This window comes from Leptodactylus fuscus, chromosome 11 (genome assembly GCF_031893055.1).
Source record: "Leptodactylus fuscus isolate aLepFus1 chromosome 11, aLepFus1.hap2, whole genome shotgun sequence".
Classification (NCBI taxonomy): Eukaryota; Metazoa; Chordata; class Amphibia; order Anura; family Leptodactylidae; genus Leptodactylus; species Leptodactylus fuscus.
Genome location: NC_134275.1, coordinates 48,053,550 through 48,069,157, shown reverse-complemented (window position 1 = coordinate 48,069,157; position 15,608 = coordinate 48,053,550). Strand labels below are relative to the sequence as shown.

At 43.8% G+C, this 15,608-nt stretch overlaps 1 protein-coding gene across 1 annotated transcript; it reads left to right on the top strand.

Annotated features, from left to right (window-relative positions):
* The first annotated feature begins 490 nt into the window (after positions 1 to 490).
* Positions 491 to 13,318, top strand: NOXA1 (NADPH oxidase activator 1). The gene is made up of 16 exons (XM_075260648.1): positions 491 to 750; positions 4,882 to 4,964; positions 5,196 to 5,304; positions 5,600 to 5,737; positions 6,799 to 6,906; positions 7,590 to 7,649; positions 7,811 to 7,848; positions 7,947 to 8,085; positions 8,188 to 8,247; positions 8,511 to 8,580; positions 9,107 to 9,171; positions 9,249 to 9,512; positions 9,768 to 9,949; positions 11,828 to 11,933; positions 12,467 to 12,590; positions 13,105 to 13,318. The coding sequence occupies exons 1-16, from the start codon at positions 577 to 579 to the stop codon at positions 13,197 to 13,199; spliced, it is 1,815 nt and encodes a 604-aa protein (XP_075116749.1). The 5' UTR covers positions 491 to 576; the 3' UTR covers positions 13,200 to 13,318.
* The last annotated feature ends 2,290 nt before the right edge of the window (positions 13,319 to 15,608 follow it).

Sequence of the window (15,608 nt, the reverse complement as noted above, 5' to 3'; positions counted from 1 at the left end):
AGGGAAAGTGGGGGGCTTCAGTTTAGGGCTCACTGTCCCTTGTGCCCCTCCCTCCAGGGTTCACCAGCAGCTTCTGGGGAATTATCATCTGCTATTCCCTAACAGATAAGTTCTTTGTACCCCTTTATGCCCCAAGTTTTGACGGAGCATGTAAAGGGTTGACCCTCTCTTCTATAAACACAATGGGTTTTCTAATCCAGATACTCCCTTTAAATTGAGCAGCCTGTCTTTGAAATTGTGAAGATACAGAGAATTGTTCTTCTACAAGTTTTACAACATGGCTCTACTATAAGATTATTATCTACAGGGAAGGTTTGGAGGAAGAAGCGTGGACACAAAGACGTCTTTCTAGGTAAACAAGCAGGTGCCTATTGCTTCACAATGATGCAAATCAGGAATGTAAGAGACTGCTCTGTCATTATGTCTGCTCAGAAAGAGGGCAGGAATCTGAGGGAGGGACACCACACCAACTTCCTGATAGACAGCTCACGTCTCCTACCTGCACCTGCCTTGTCCTGTGTCTACCTGACCCTATATCTTCTGTGGTTTCCCCAGGTTGTGCTGTCCTAGATCAAGATGCATTACAAAGATCTGGTGAAATGCTGGCATGAAGGCGTCCTAGCTGCAGAGAAGAAAGACTTGGACTCTGCCTTAAACAATTTCACCAGCATTGAAGATCCTCCTTCAAAGATCTGGTTCAACATTGGTTGCATTCATCTCCTAAGAGAAGATTTCCAGAACGCTCTTCAGGTATGGACTCACAAATCTTATGTCTGGCGCCCAAAAAAGTCATTCTGGAGAAAGATGTCTCTTGTAAGGGGGCTCTCCACTGTGAAAACGAAGCTTAAAGGGATTTCCCGCTAATACCACTTATCCCCTATCCATGGGATATGGTTAAGTATATCATTGCTGGGGGTCTGACTGCTAGGACCACCACTGATTATGAGATTGGGGTATCCTATGTGAATAGAGGGGTGGTATACATGGTCGACCATTGCTCCATTGACTACTATGAGATTGGCAGTGAGCACTATTCTGCAAGTAGATGTGCATAAAGCAGTGGCAGGTCATACACAGCACTGCTACATTCACATGGGACACTCGTAATTTTTTGAGGTCCCAGTAATCAGACCCCAGAGATCAGATACCTAACCCTATCCTGTTATTAATGGGAAACTCTTATAATAAGTAAGCAATCAAAAATTCAGCAACTTTCTCATAGACTTTATGCCTTGATTACTTACATGTTTAAGATCTCTGCTTGTTGTCAGTGAATATTCAGAGGTTGCAAACAATGATTATGATTAATTAACCCCATCCTGACATTTGACATGCCTGTATACCAGTGGCGTAACTAGGAATGGCGGGGCCCCGTGACGACATTTTGACATGCCACCCCCCCCCCCCCCCCCAGACTGACTCCGAAGACCTCGACCGACCCCCCTCCTACGCATTCCTGTGTGCTCTATTATCCCCCATAGTGGCCCCTGCACACAGTATTATCCCCCATAGTGGCCCCTGCACACAGTATTATCCCCCATAGTGGCCCCTGCACACAGTATTATGCCCCATAGTGGCCCCTGCACACAGTATTATGCCCCATAGTGGCCCCTGCACACAGTATTATGCCCCATAGTGGCCCCTGCACACAGTATTATGCCCCATAGTGGCCCCTGCACACAGTATTATGCCCCATAGTGGCCCCTGCACACAGTATTATGCCCCATAGTGGCCCCTGCACACAGTATTATGCCCCATAGTGGCCCCTGCACACAGTATTATGCCCCATAGTGGCCCCTGCACACAGTATTATGCCCCATAGTGGCCCCTGCACACAGTATTATGCCCCATAGTGGCCCCTGCACACAGTATTATGCCCCATAGTGGCCCCTGCACACAGTATTATCCCCCATAGTGGCCCCTGCACACAGTATTATCCCCCATAGTGGCCCCTGCACACAGTATTATCCCCCATAGTGGCCCCTGCACACAGTATTATCCCCCATAGTGGCCCCTGCACACAGTATTATCCCCCATAGTGGCCCCTGCACACAGTATTATCCCCCATAGTGGCCCCTGCACACAGTATTATCCCCCATAGTGGCCCCTGCACACAGTATTATCCCCCATAGTGGCCCCTGCACACAGTATTATCCCCCATAGTGGCCCCTGCACACAGTATTATCCCCCATAGTGGCCCCTGCACACAGTATTATCCCCCATAGTGGCCCCTGCACACAGTATTATCCCCCATAGTGGCCCCTGCACACAGTATTATCCCCCATAGTGGCCCCTGCACACAGTATTATCCCCCATAGTGGCCCCTGCACACAGTATTATCCCCCATAGTGGCCCCTGCACACAGTATTATCCCCCATAGTGGCCCCTGCACACAGTATTATCCCCCATAGTGGCCCCTGCACACAGTATTATCCCCCATAGTGGCCCCTGCACACAGTATTATCCCCCATAGTGGCCCCTGCACACAGTATTATCCCCCATAGTGGCCCCTGCACACAGTATTATCCCCCATAGTGGCCCCTGCACACAGTATTATCCCCCATAGTGGCCCCTGCACACAGTATTATCCCCCATAGTGGCCCCTGCACACAGTATTATCCCCCATAGTGGCCCCTGCACACAGTATTATCCCCCATAGTGGCCCCTGCACACAGTATTCTGTCCCATAGTGGCCCCTGCACACAGTTGTCAAGTGCTCTTGACCTTTAGTCTCCCTCTTCCTACTCTCACTTTTTCGTCTTTCTCTTATTTATGCATATTTGCCTTTGTTTTCGGTTTTGGTGTTAGTATTTGACTCTACTGCGTCAGAGCTATTATTACCCTCCTCCCCTTTTTGATTCCCCCTACTGCCTGCTTGATGATCCTTGTTCTTCCCAACCCTCCCCTCCATTCCCTTGTCCCACTTTATGTACCGCTTCTGTAAGTACTATGTTTAATTTGTTTTTTGTTCTTAAAAAAAAAAAACCTAAATAAAATTCTTAATGTAAAAAAAAAAAACAGCAAGAAGCAATCCATTCCTGGATTATGTTGATGAGTTAAGAAATTGCAAATTGTAAATTGTGAAAGATACAAGTGTCTGCCTATTCAGTAAGTAAAAAAAATAAATAAAATCACATGTAGTCAGGAGGGCTAGAAAGTACCGTAGATATGTATTCATACTTGCCTCCATCCTCCCATCTGTTCCTGCACTGGGCCGGCCATCAGCTCTGCTTGTATATAGAGCGGCTGCAGTGGTTACATCACATTGATGGGACAGCTCCAGTATTCAGCGCAGAGGGGTGCTTGGCCACAGTGGTCCTGACATTGTGATGTTACTACTGTATACAGATTGGCGGAGGTGATGGCCGGCCCAGCGCAGGAACAAAGGGTATGAATATATGAATATATATCTACTTTCTAGCCCTCCCCTTCTGACTACAGGTCATTTTTTGTAATCCCAGACAAACCTTTTAACCCCTAACATTCTGCAGTTAGACAGGAGACTCCCTCTGTCCCCCAATATACAGAAGGAGCAAGGTGTATTTTACAAGCAAGTCTCCCAGAGGACTGCACATAAAAAGCAAAAATAAAGTTTATAAGCATGATAAAAATCACAAATATTAACTTTTGTAGTTTTGGTAAAGTTTCCTTTCCCTAACAGCAAGCAAAACTCTTGAAAATGTGGTGGATTGAAAAATAAAGTATATTAGGAAATGGCAGAATGTACACGAAACTAGTTGTTCAGTGAGTCAGGCGGATTGCTATGTTAATATTGACTACGGGACCTGCTTGTTATAAGGGACAGATGAATGTGTCGCCCTGAGACAAGGAAGTGAACGGAATATCTCACACTCATGTCTGTCCCAGTGAAACACTTCTAAACAGTTCCTATATAAACTGATCCTGGAGATATAATGATATGGAATGAGCTGTGTACGTGACGTACAGTACAAGTTCTACTAGAGACCCTGTTCTCAATCAGAGACATTAGGTCTGGCAAGAGTTCAAGGGGGCTCCACCTTCAGAGACACAAGGTTCTGTGCATTCTCCCATAGACATTCATGGGTCTATACATCTACTTGTATTCTAATAAAATTGCAATTCTGATACATATTTTCTTAGAACTTTGCATCCTCTGTTATTCCTCCTGGAAATATATGGGTAAGTTAACCGTTTATTTGCCAATAAGGCATATCCCTACACAGTGTCAGTGCTGGCTAAGAAGTTTAAGATTGTGTAAGACCCCCCTTTAATAACGGGAATGTGACATCTAGTTGTCAATTAAGTCATACGTTTCCAGGAAGAATAACAGAGGAAATGCACAGTGCAGAGTTACAAAAAAGACAAGACAAATTAGTTATAGAGGGTGCAGAGGTAGCAGCTGCTACCAGGCCCTAGACCCAGAGGGGCCCCCAAGCGTCCCTTTGTCGCATAAAACTAACAACAATTGTAAATGGCAGAAGATAGGTGGGGCCCATTACAGAGTTTGTATTAGAGCTTCATGTTACACCTCTTGCAGCAGCCCAACACGGCTCTTACATGTATACTGCTTAGAGGGGAGTTTGGCTGCAGCGGCCATGTCAATGTGAAGTCACTGTTGAAGTATTTAGCAGTATACAGAGGGGGTAGGATGACTGCTGGTCCAGTGCAGGACCACAGAGGAGGATGCAGGTAAGTATGAATCCTAGCTTATTTTCTAGCCTTCCCCTCCTGACTACATTTAATTCTTCGATCTGGCACAACCCCATTAAAGAGATTTTTCCCAAAATGGTGCTGATTTCTGGTAAAAGTGCAGGTTGATGTTTTTTTTTTTTGGTCTAAAGATAGGTAGAATTCTATACATGAACTCTGGCGTATTTAACCCCTATGTCTCCCCTGCAGGCATACAACCAGTCTGTTACCAAGGACCAATGCTTGGCTATTGGTTTCTTCCAAAGAAGCTATGTGTATTTTAAGCTGGAGAGGTCAGTACATGTATTACTTTAGTAAGCACTTCCAATTTGCGAGTATTTGAGAAGAAATTGCAAGGATTTGCACTATTAGTAATGGTCTAATATGGTAAATTATTACTGGACTCTAGGCCATACAATGGGGTCACTTGTGCTAATGTTGGTGCAGTTAGTGTCCACCAACTCAGTACTGATGTAGGCTTCTGCTAGGTTCACTGACATATCCCATATTCTCTCCTCTGCCAGGTATGATAAGGCCTTGGGTGACTGCCACTTGGCGATGGCCCAGCTTAGGAACAACAGCGTCATAGACTACAAACAGCTGGGTCTACAGCACCTGCTTCACGCCTGGGAGGTATGTGGCATCTCAATAGATTACATTTATTTAGAAATACCCAGACTGACCTTTAGGGGTCAGCACTGAGGCTGTGGCCAATGTTCTATGATAGGGATCAGCAACCTTCGGCACTCCAGCTGCTGTGAAACTACAACCCCCAACATGCTCAGGTCACTTCCATGGGAGTTCCAAGAACTGCAGAGCAAGTATGCATGCTGGGAGTTGTCGTTTTACCACAGCTGGAGCACCGAAGGTTGCCTACCCCTTTACTATGACATGGCCTTTGCCGATAACCCTGTTGTTTTTTGTGCAGGTGCTATATAACACAGCAGTTATACTCTGTTATCTGGGTGATTGGGAGACTGCCGAGCGGAAGATCAGTGAGGCCATCCAATGGATGCCAGGGGAAACCAGAAGTGCCAAGTTAATAGGTGCCCAGGCTCAGATACAGGTAAGTGGAGTTTATGATTTTTTTTGCATTATGCTGAGCAGGATTTGAAAAAAACTGACTGCTTTTATTTTCTAGCAACAGCACCACACCTGTTCATGGGTTGTATGTGGTATTGCAACTGAGCTCCATGGATGTGAATAGGTTGAGCTGCAATACCACATACAACCTCTGGACAGGGGTAGTGCTGTTTTATGAAAACTCAGAAATACTTCTCTAATAATTCACAACCCTTGTGAGTCCAGCTCTCGCCCCATACTCCTAGAGAAATCCTGCAGGTACTGCTCACCCCCCTAGTCATAGAGAGAACCTGTGAGTCCTGCTCCCCCCTCACTCATGGGGAAAGCCTGTGAGTCCTGCTCCCCCCTCACTCATGGGGAAAGCCTGTGAGTCCTGCTCCCCCCCTCACTCATGGGGAAAGCCTGTGAGTCCTGCTCCCCCCTCACTCATGGGGAAAGCCTGTGAGTCCTGCTCCCCCCTCACTCATGGGGAAAGCCTGTGAGTCCTGCTCCCCCCTCACTCATAGGGAAAGCCTGTGAGTCCTGCTCCCCCCTCACTCATAGGGAAAGCCTGTGAGTCCTGCTCCCCCCTCACTCATAGGGAAAGCCTGTGAGTCCTGCTCCCCCCTCACTCATAGGGAAAGCCTGTGAGTCCTGCTCCCCCCTCACTCATAGGGAAAGCCTGTGAGTCCTGCTCCCCCCTCACTCATAGGGAAAGCCTGTGAGTCCTGCTCCCCCCTCACTCATAGGGAAAGCCTGTGAGTCCTGCTCTCCCCCCCCCCCCCCCAATCATAGGGAAAGTCTATGGCTTCTGCTCTTCCACCATTCAAACCCTGCTATCTTATGCTGCCCTGAAACAGAGGCCTTACCGAGTCCCTTTAAATCTCTGTACTACCCTATTAGGCATGGAAGCAGGAGGGTGGTCATATATAAAGATTGTGAAGGCACGAAAAGTCCATGTCGCACCCTACACTGTTTCTTGTGCATAGATCCTAGGACTAATATACGTTATACAATCGATATCCTGGAGATGACCCCACCTCGGATTGTGTGTTCTTCCTGCAGAGCCAACATCTGCTACAGCCAATCCACTTACCGGATGGGGAGATTTTCAGGCCTCGAAAGCAGGAAGTGGAGCAGCTGATCTCCAAAGATTTTCTGGGCAAACCTAAGGTGAGTAAAGGTTGTGACATCTGAAATGACTCAACCCAAGTCTATAAATATCTGAGGCCAACCCACGCATCCTGGAAGCTAGGTTCTCTTAGTCAGTAGGTCTAAATGTGTTGTATACACTTATAAATTTATATGCCATGACTGCAAAAAGAAGGCAGTAAAGTCTAACTCCACTCAGAGAAGATGTTAAACCTTGTTCTTCGGTGGGCTTAGAGTGGTCTGGGATTTTGGGCATTATAGTTCATGGACCCCTTACCAACCCCTAGAGCCAAGATAGTCAAAACTGTAATATTTTGGATCACAGAGAGCACCCAAGCGGCATCCACTTGCCTCCATCTCTTCTGCACATTACAGTTGGTTTCCACCAAGGCTTGAAGGCAAATTGGGACATGAGACTCCAATGTCGTAAATGCCTGTTTTAGGAATACCCCTTTACTAAAATCTTCAATCGAACTGGCAATGACCTCTTATGCCCAAATGATCAGTCTACCCATTGTGGAGATTGACTACGAAGACAAGCCAGGCCAATGCTGTGGGTACCGAGGTGGCGTGTGGAACGTCCAAAGCTTTCAGGACCGTTTCATAAAGTGAAATCTCTTTGTTTGTCCCCTTAGTCACTGTGAGATCCAACCCATCTGTGTATTACATTTCCATTACCATAAATTTCCATAATTTCCTTCCAGGTCATCTCATCTGTGGTTCCCAATGACCAGTACAGCGGATTCGAGCCCCTCCGCCCTCAGGTATGTCTTCGACCCAAGAACCTATATATAACCTAAGACTTAAAACGCTGAACATAATTCACTCAAATACATCATCTGCTAATCCAGAAAATCTGACCGCTGGATTATTAGACTTCTATTGTTATAAAGTAGACAGCTTTTTGTTAATCTCTTCTCTGCAGAAACCGGGATTTTACCAACCATGCCTGGAGGCCATGATGTAAGTTCTTCATGATTTGTTCCTTAGCACTTAGAATTAAGATTTTTCAGACAGTAGAGATCTAACCTATGGCCATTGATGTTCTGTGACCTTCACAGAGGTCGGGATACTGGATACTACCGTGTCATGGTCCATTATTACCCCGAAAACTCAGGGGAAGTGACGGTGAAGGCCAACAGCATCTTGTTCATGTTGAGCAAACATGGCGATTGGGCGACAGCGATACACGACGGGCAAGTAGGTGACAAATACATGAAAATATATTGTTCATGTAGTGGGCGGGGTAGTGACAACCCATCTTTATGAAGCTTTATAACAATCTTTGTATCTTTTCCATAGAAAATTCTCATTCCAACCAATATTTTGGAACCAGTCGACGCACCTAAGGTGGATATGAAGGTAATTACATCACGTCGCATTCTCCCTGACAACAAGGGGTTGTCACGATTTGAAAAACATGACTGCTTTCTTCCAAAAATGGTGCAGCAACTGGGCACAGATTGTGGGTGGCATTGCAGTTGAGCCCCATTTACTTCAGAAGTTGCAATACTAAACACAACCCATGGACTGATGTGGCGCTGTTTTTGGAAGAAGTCAGCCATACTTCTAATAACTTGAAGGAGTCCATTTCAGATATTTTATTTATTATATTTTTTTAACAGAAAATTAATAATGGGATTCCTCTGCCTCCCATGAAGTTGCCGCCTACTAGACCCAATGCAAAAACTGCAGGTAATCACAGGGCAGAATTTTCTGGGGAAAGTTAAGAAGTCCAGAACTGAGCCAATATTTAGATTTTAAATGACTATATGGGCTTTTGGGGTACACTTCTACATCACGGTGGGTGCATCTGAGCATCATAGAGAACCCACTTGATATGTTGATGATTTGGGGTGGGTGGCTAGTAGACCGCACTGCAGTCAGAACTAGTGTCATGGCTTGTATCCTGCCTCTTAAATTCATTTGAAATCTAAGGTTCTGTGAATAAGCCTCGGGAAATCTAGTCCCTCTCACTATTCCAAGAGGTGGCACAAGCAGTATGCATGCTATCTTTTGGCAGAATCCCCCAAATAGCACTATGGGGTCTATTTAATGAGCGCAAATTCCCCCTTTGTTATGGCAAACACATTTCATATCCTGGAAAAATTCCCTAGTTTGGGAGATGGAGGGGGGGTGTCCTAATATTTGCCCAAGTGTCTGTAGAAGAGCAAAAACAACAACCAGTGATCTCATGTATTATATAATATGTCTATTGTAGGTAATCCACTACCATCGCAGCACGTACCACCACGGCCTATGGCTGACCCAAAAAGTCGCTATGAGGTATTTATAGGTCCTGGAGGAAATATGATGCTACTATGGGATCTTGTATCTTGTTAAAACTTGTCCTCCTTACTTAGTACCCAAAAAGAGAAGATCCAGGAGCACCTCTGAAAGAAGACCAAGTGATGGCCATAACTGTCCATGATGAAAACAAAGCAGAGATATCACAGAGTGTCCATCCCAGAGAAAACCAGTTAGTGGATGTGTCTGTCCATGCTGGACAAATTGTGACGACCGAACCTATACTGATCAAGACTGCTGATCCGCAAAGACCTCTCCAGAGAGTAGAAATGGCTGTCACACTGCAGAGCTGTGCACCCGTCCATCAGGAAGTCACAAAGGTGAAGAGTCATCTCAGCTTATATTATTTACTGCTAGGAAACATATTCAACATCTACAGGTCCTATAACAGTAGAGCAGGGATGCATCCAGGTATACATGTAGATGGTAAAAGCAAACACCTAGATAGGCCTGAACTACAATACCATTAGCAGCCTATGGACACGGATGGTGCTGTTTCTTAGAAAATAAAGTCAGACCCTGTTTCTAATCCATTTACATCCTGAATCCACTGTAACATTTTATTCCTGATACAGACAGACAAAGAAAATGTATATGAAGTGGCGTTACCCCTGGAGGAAGATGTGATCAATCTACAGGTGCATACTGAGTTCACTGTAGATATGTCCGTGAACAAGAACATCACCTACCAGGAGTTACGGCGCCTCCTAAGGAATAAAATTAAACAGCAAGGGGAAGAGATGAACGTCAATCTTAGGTACATCATTAAATATCCAGTGTTATGTTTAATTTACTCACTGTATATGTATATGACATTACTTTTCCTGTACTGATCCTGAATTATATCCTGTATTATACTCCAGAGCTGTACTCACTATTCTGCTAGTACAGTCACTGTGTACATATATTACATTACTTACGCTGGGTTCACACCAGCGCCCGATCTACGTTTTTAAGTTTCCATCTTCTGCCGACAGAAGACGGAAACCTGACAGACCGTGTCCGGCCATGAGTGCCAGTTTTGTGCTCTCAGCGTCGAAACCGTTTTTTTGGGTTTTTTTTTTATTTAACCGGACACAATGTCCTGCATGTCTAACTTTGTGTCCGGTTAAAAAAAAAAAAAACAGTTTTGCCACGGAGAGTACAAAACGCTCACCGTCACTCACGACCGGACACTTTCCAAACCCATTCAAATGAATGGGTTTGAAAACTGACTGCAGGTTTCCATCTCCTGTCCAGTTTCTCAGGCAGGAAACGGAAACCTTCAAAACGGAGATCGGGGTGCAGATGTAATCGAGCCCTGATCCTGAGTTAAATCCTGTATTATACTCCAGAGCTGCACTCACTATTCTGCTGGTGCAGTCACTGTGTACATACATTACATTACTTATCCTGTACTGATCCTGAGTTACATCCTGTATTATACTCCAGAGCTGCACTCACTATTCTGCTGGTGCAGTCACTGTGTACATACATTACATTACTTATCCTGTACTGATCCTGAGTTACATCCTGTATTATACTCCAGAGCTGTACTCACTATTCTGCTGGTGCAGTCACTGTGTACATACATTACTTATCCTGTACTGATCCTGAGTTACATCCTGTATTATACTCCAGAGCTGCACTCACTATTCTGCTGGTACAGTCACTGTGTACATACATTACATTACTTATCCTGTACTGATCCTGAGTTGCATCCTGTATTATACTCCAGAGCTGTACTCACTATTCTGCTGGTGCAGTCACTGTGTACATACATTACTTATCCTGTACTGATCCTGAGTTACATCCTGTATTATACTCCAGAGCTGCACTCACTATTCTGCTGGTGCAGTCACTGTGTACATACATTACATTACTTATCCTGTACTGATCCTGAGTTACATCCTGTATTATACTCCAGAGCTGTACTCACTATTCTGCTGGTGCAGTCACTGTGTACATACATTACTTATCCTGTACTGATCCTGAGTTACATCCTGTATTATACTCCAGAGCTGCACTCACTATTCTGCTGGTACAGTCACTGTGTACATACATTACATTACTTATCCTGTACTGATCCTGAGTTGCATCCTGTATTATACTCCAGAGCTGTACTCACTATTCTGCTGGTGCAGTCACTGTGTACATACATTACTTATCCTGTACTGATCCTGAGTTACATCCTGTATTATACTCCAGAGCTGCACTCACTATTCTGCTGGTGCAGTCACTGTGTACATACATTACATTACTTAGCCTGTACTGATCCTGAGTTACATCCTGTATTGTACTCCAGAGCTGCGCTCATTATTTTAATTTAATTACAATCTGTATTTATCTCCGGTTGCTGGTGGAAACAATCAACAAACTTGTTGACACACACTCCTGACATTTTAGCTGAGCTCCTATTAGACAGTGATTTTGTACATGTCATGTAATAACTTTTCAAACTGCAAATAACAATAGCAAGCTCTATGTAGACACTGAACAAGCCTGCTGAACTATGAATACAGCTCTGGCTATTAACACTAGTCTAATTTATCCAGTGCAAATATCTACAGGGGTGCAATGCGTGACAATGTACATGTTAGTAGAGTTTTGTTCCATATTGCCTAAGGCTGTACATAACTGAGAATGTACTGATCAGTTACAGGGATGCTGAGGGTAAACAGTTAACATCGGTGAAGGATGACGGCGACCTCCAGGGCATGTGGAAGCAAGCCAAAACCAAAAGACTGATGCTTTGTTGTAAGGTAAAAAAAAATTCTAGACTAGGCTTTTTTTTATTTACAAAAACAGCACCACTCCTGTGTACAGGTTGTATGTGGTATTACGGTTAAGCTCTACTCACTTAATAGATAGAACTGCAATCCCTGATACAACCTGTGGACACTTGTGGTGCTGTCTATGGAAAAATGTAATCCTGGAAAATCCTTTAGACCTGGGCCACACGTGGCGTAGGCGCCAAAACCGCGGTGCAGATTCCATCCATACATTTCAGAAAAATACGAGCAGTGCACATGCTGCAGTTTCCAAAACAGTTGCAGTTTTGGAAAGTGTAACATGTTAATTATATCCAGTTTTCCTATAGGTATATTGAAAGCAGAAAGTCCACAGAGGAAACTTATGAGGACTTTCTGTTAAAAGCGCTGCAGGAAAAACCACAATGCGTTGCCGGTGTGTTTTCTTTTCGCAGCACTTTTTTGCTGCTATGTGGGGCCTTAGCCTTAAGCTTGACCCAAATCTTGCTAGTATGACAGTGCTCACTGACCGCTCCTGTTTGCAGGATTCCTATCATTGTGTGGGGAGGCCCATCCTATTCCGCATGAAAGCCATCTATACATACACAGCAGAAGGACCAGAAGATCTGCCCTTTAAACAGGGTGACATCATCGATATCTTCTCAGAAGGTAACTACTTCTTGCAAGAATTTCAGTAGCTTTGGTGATTCCTTAAAAGGCCTGTAATGCAAAAATGGCTGCATCACCGTTGTGATGGTATTACAGCTCAGCCCCATAAATGCATTAGGATCTGGAGCAAGACCAGTATACCAGGCTCAAAGGGGTGAGGCATGATCAGTATACCAGGCACAAGGGAGTGGAGCATGATGTTTATATTGGGTACAAGGGGGTGGTGCATGACCAGTATACCAGGCACAAATGGGAGGAGCATGATCAGTATATTAGATACAAGGGAATGGAGCACGATCAGTATACCAGACACAATGGGTAGGAGTGTGATTAGTATTCCAGGCACGAGGGGGTGGAGTATGGCCAATATACACATGGCAGAGAGTACAGTTGTGTCATGGACAGCTCTGTAAACCACCATTACTGACACTGACTATCAATGCCTAGCGGAGGTAAGGTTGGTCTTGTGTCCTCTCTGGTTGAACTTTTCTTTTGTGTTTTTCTCCTCCCTCAGTGAATGAAGACTGGCTGGAGGGTCACTGCAGTGGGAGCATCGGAATATTTCCAAGATGTTTTGCGACCAAAGTCAGTGAGCCAGAGCCGTCATAAGGGAAGATAAGCGCGATCTGATCTCATCTGTATACAGAAGAAACCACTTTGTACTAAGCACAAATACAGATAATCCTCTCCCTTGCCCATATGGGTTCTGATACAATTATTTGAGGCATAGGGGGTATATCTGTGATACTGTGTGTGTGTGTGTGTGTGTGTGTGTGTGTGTGTGTGTATATATATATATATATATATAATGAGGGGGGAGCCACTGGCCATTGGAGGTCACATTCATATAGGTCCAGAATCTGTGCAATCTCTTGTTCCTGATACATTGTACAGATTTATATTATTAATGAAAGTGAAGAAGAATGGAAAGTATATGCAGTGTATAGGGAAGGGGGGGGGGGGGGGAAATATTGTGCAATGTTCATATAATTTCTGTTTTATTATATAATCATAAAAATGTTTATATTCTTATTGGCTTCATGAAAGTTCTTGTATGAGATCATAATGACCTTAAGTATGTACAGCTGGTACAGGTTATACAGTACATCTTCTTGTATTTAGTGATATGGACCATGTTGGTATATACTGTTTATAGTTATATATCTACAGCTGGTATAACTTTTATAAATAATGTTTCGATGATTTAAAGAGGACCTCAGGCACTTAAAGTTTTATATACTGCGAGAAAGCAGAATACTCGTCCATAGTGCTGTACTGTCAGAGGGTTCCTTAACACCTTACCTCCTTACCACCCAGCGATGATGCTGAGCTGTGAGGAAAGATGCAACAAAGCCGGAAGACAGAAGATTTTGCAACAACGAAGACTGGTGAGTATGCGACGTGGGACAACCCCTTTAAACATTTTTGCAAATATAAGTAATTAAACATTTTGCAGAGTTTTAAAGGTTTTCTCTAAATATCTTGTGGTCACAGTCTTGTGGTCTTGATTGGTTGCCAGAGGATACGACCAAGAATGCAAGAACTTTCTAAGGTCAGAAAATCAGCCATGATTTCCGTATTGTGGCCGCAATATCTTCTCATACATGTAGTGTCCCTGTCTGATAACCCAGCTACAATAAGAAAATCATAGCTGGGTTCCTGACAAAACCCAGATCATAGAAAGTTTCTACATTGGTGGTCATAACCATTGGCAACCGATCAAGATCACAGACTGTCACCACTAAGAAACTTAGAGAAAATCTTTAAAACTTTGCAGAATTTTTAATTACTTATATATGCTGGGTGAGATGATAAAACTTCAGAAATGTTTGTTCTTAGCAGACAACTCTTATCTGCTGAGCATTTAGGTAAATGCTCAGTATTGGGCTGGATTTTTAGGAATGCCAGGTAGGTTGGTAGTGGGATCTGTCATTCCACCCCCCTCCAGTCTACACTTTGAGGAGGTTCTGGCAGCGACTCAGCTGCAGAGAGTCTCCTCGTCAAGGAGGCTTAAGAAGTTGCTCCAGCAGCAGACTGTGGCAGAGCTTGGCTGGAGAGCTGACAGAGGTAATATTTTTGGAGCTGTGCCCTGAATGATTCTACTGGCTTTTGGATTTCTTTTATTCTAGGTGAGGTAACCTATTCTGTGTTTAGTTAGAGCCTAGCCGGGCAGGTATTTATTTTTTGTATTGCTTCTTTTTGTTGCTGCACTACATTTTTGAGTGAAAATAAACTCTACTTTTGTTTTGGACTAAAAAAACTGGACTTGTGTGTCTATGCCACCCCACCTAGCAACCCCAGACCCTGACACTACATATATAGATATGATTATGTACATGGGAATACCCCTTTAACCCCTTAGTGACCAGCCTATTTTGGACCTTAATGACCAAGCCAAATTTTGGAAATTTGCCCTGTGTGACTTTATCAGTGAATAATTCTGTAACAGTATAGCGCATCCAAGCGATTCTGATATTGTTTTTTCGTGAGATGTTGTACTTTACTGAGAAGGTAAAATTAGACTGATATAACTTGCGTAAATTTATTTAAAAACTCGCAAATGCCGAAAATTTTGAAAATTTTTCAATGTTTCCATTTTTAGCTGCGATATCTCACATATACACAATAATACAGGGCAAAAAAGTTAGTAGTTATATACTTCCAAATGTTCCTTTTGTGTTTCAAGCATATTTGAAATAATTTTAGCATATTTGAGTAACTTAGACCATTTACAAGTTTATCAAGTTTATAAGCAAATTTTGGAAATTTTGAGTTTGTCATTTTTTCCTGTACCAAGCTCTGTTTGCAGACAGGAATTGGTGGAATAATGACGGAACCTGTTAAATATCTTGTATTTGCCGGTGAGACTTGTGTCCACTGTTAAATATCCGTACCTGGCCTTGAAATTGTGGGATAGACTTATGTCACGTGTTGTAGGCCTTATCCACGATAGGAAGAAGTCAGCTTGTTATAAATCAGTGTAGAGGTTTATTAATATCTTGAAGGAAAACACAGGAA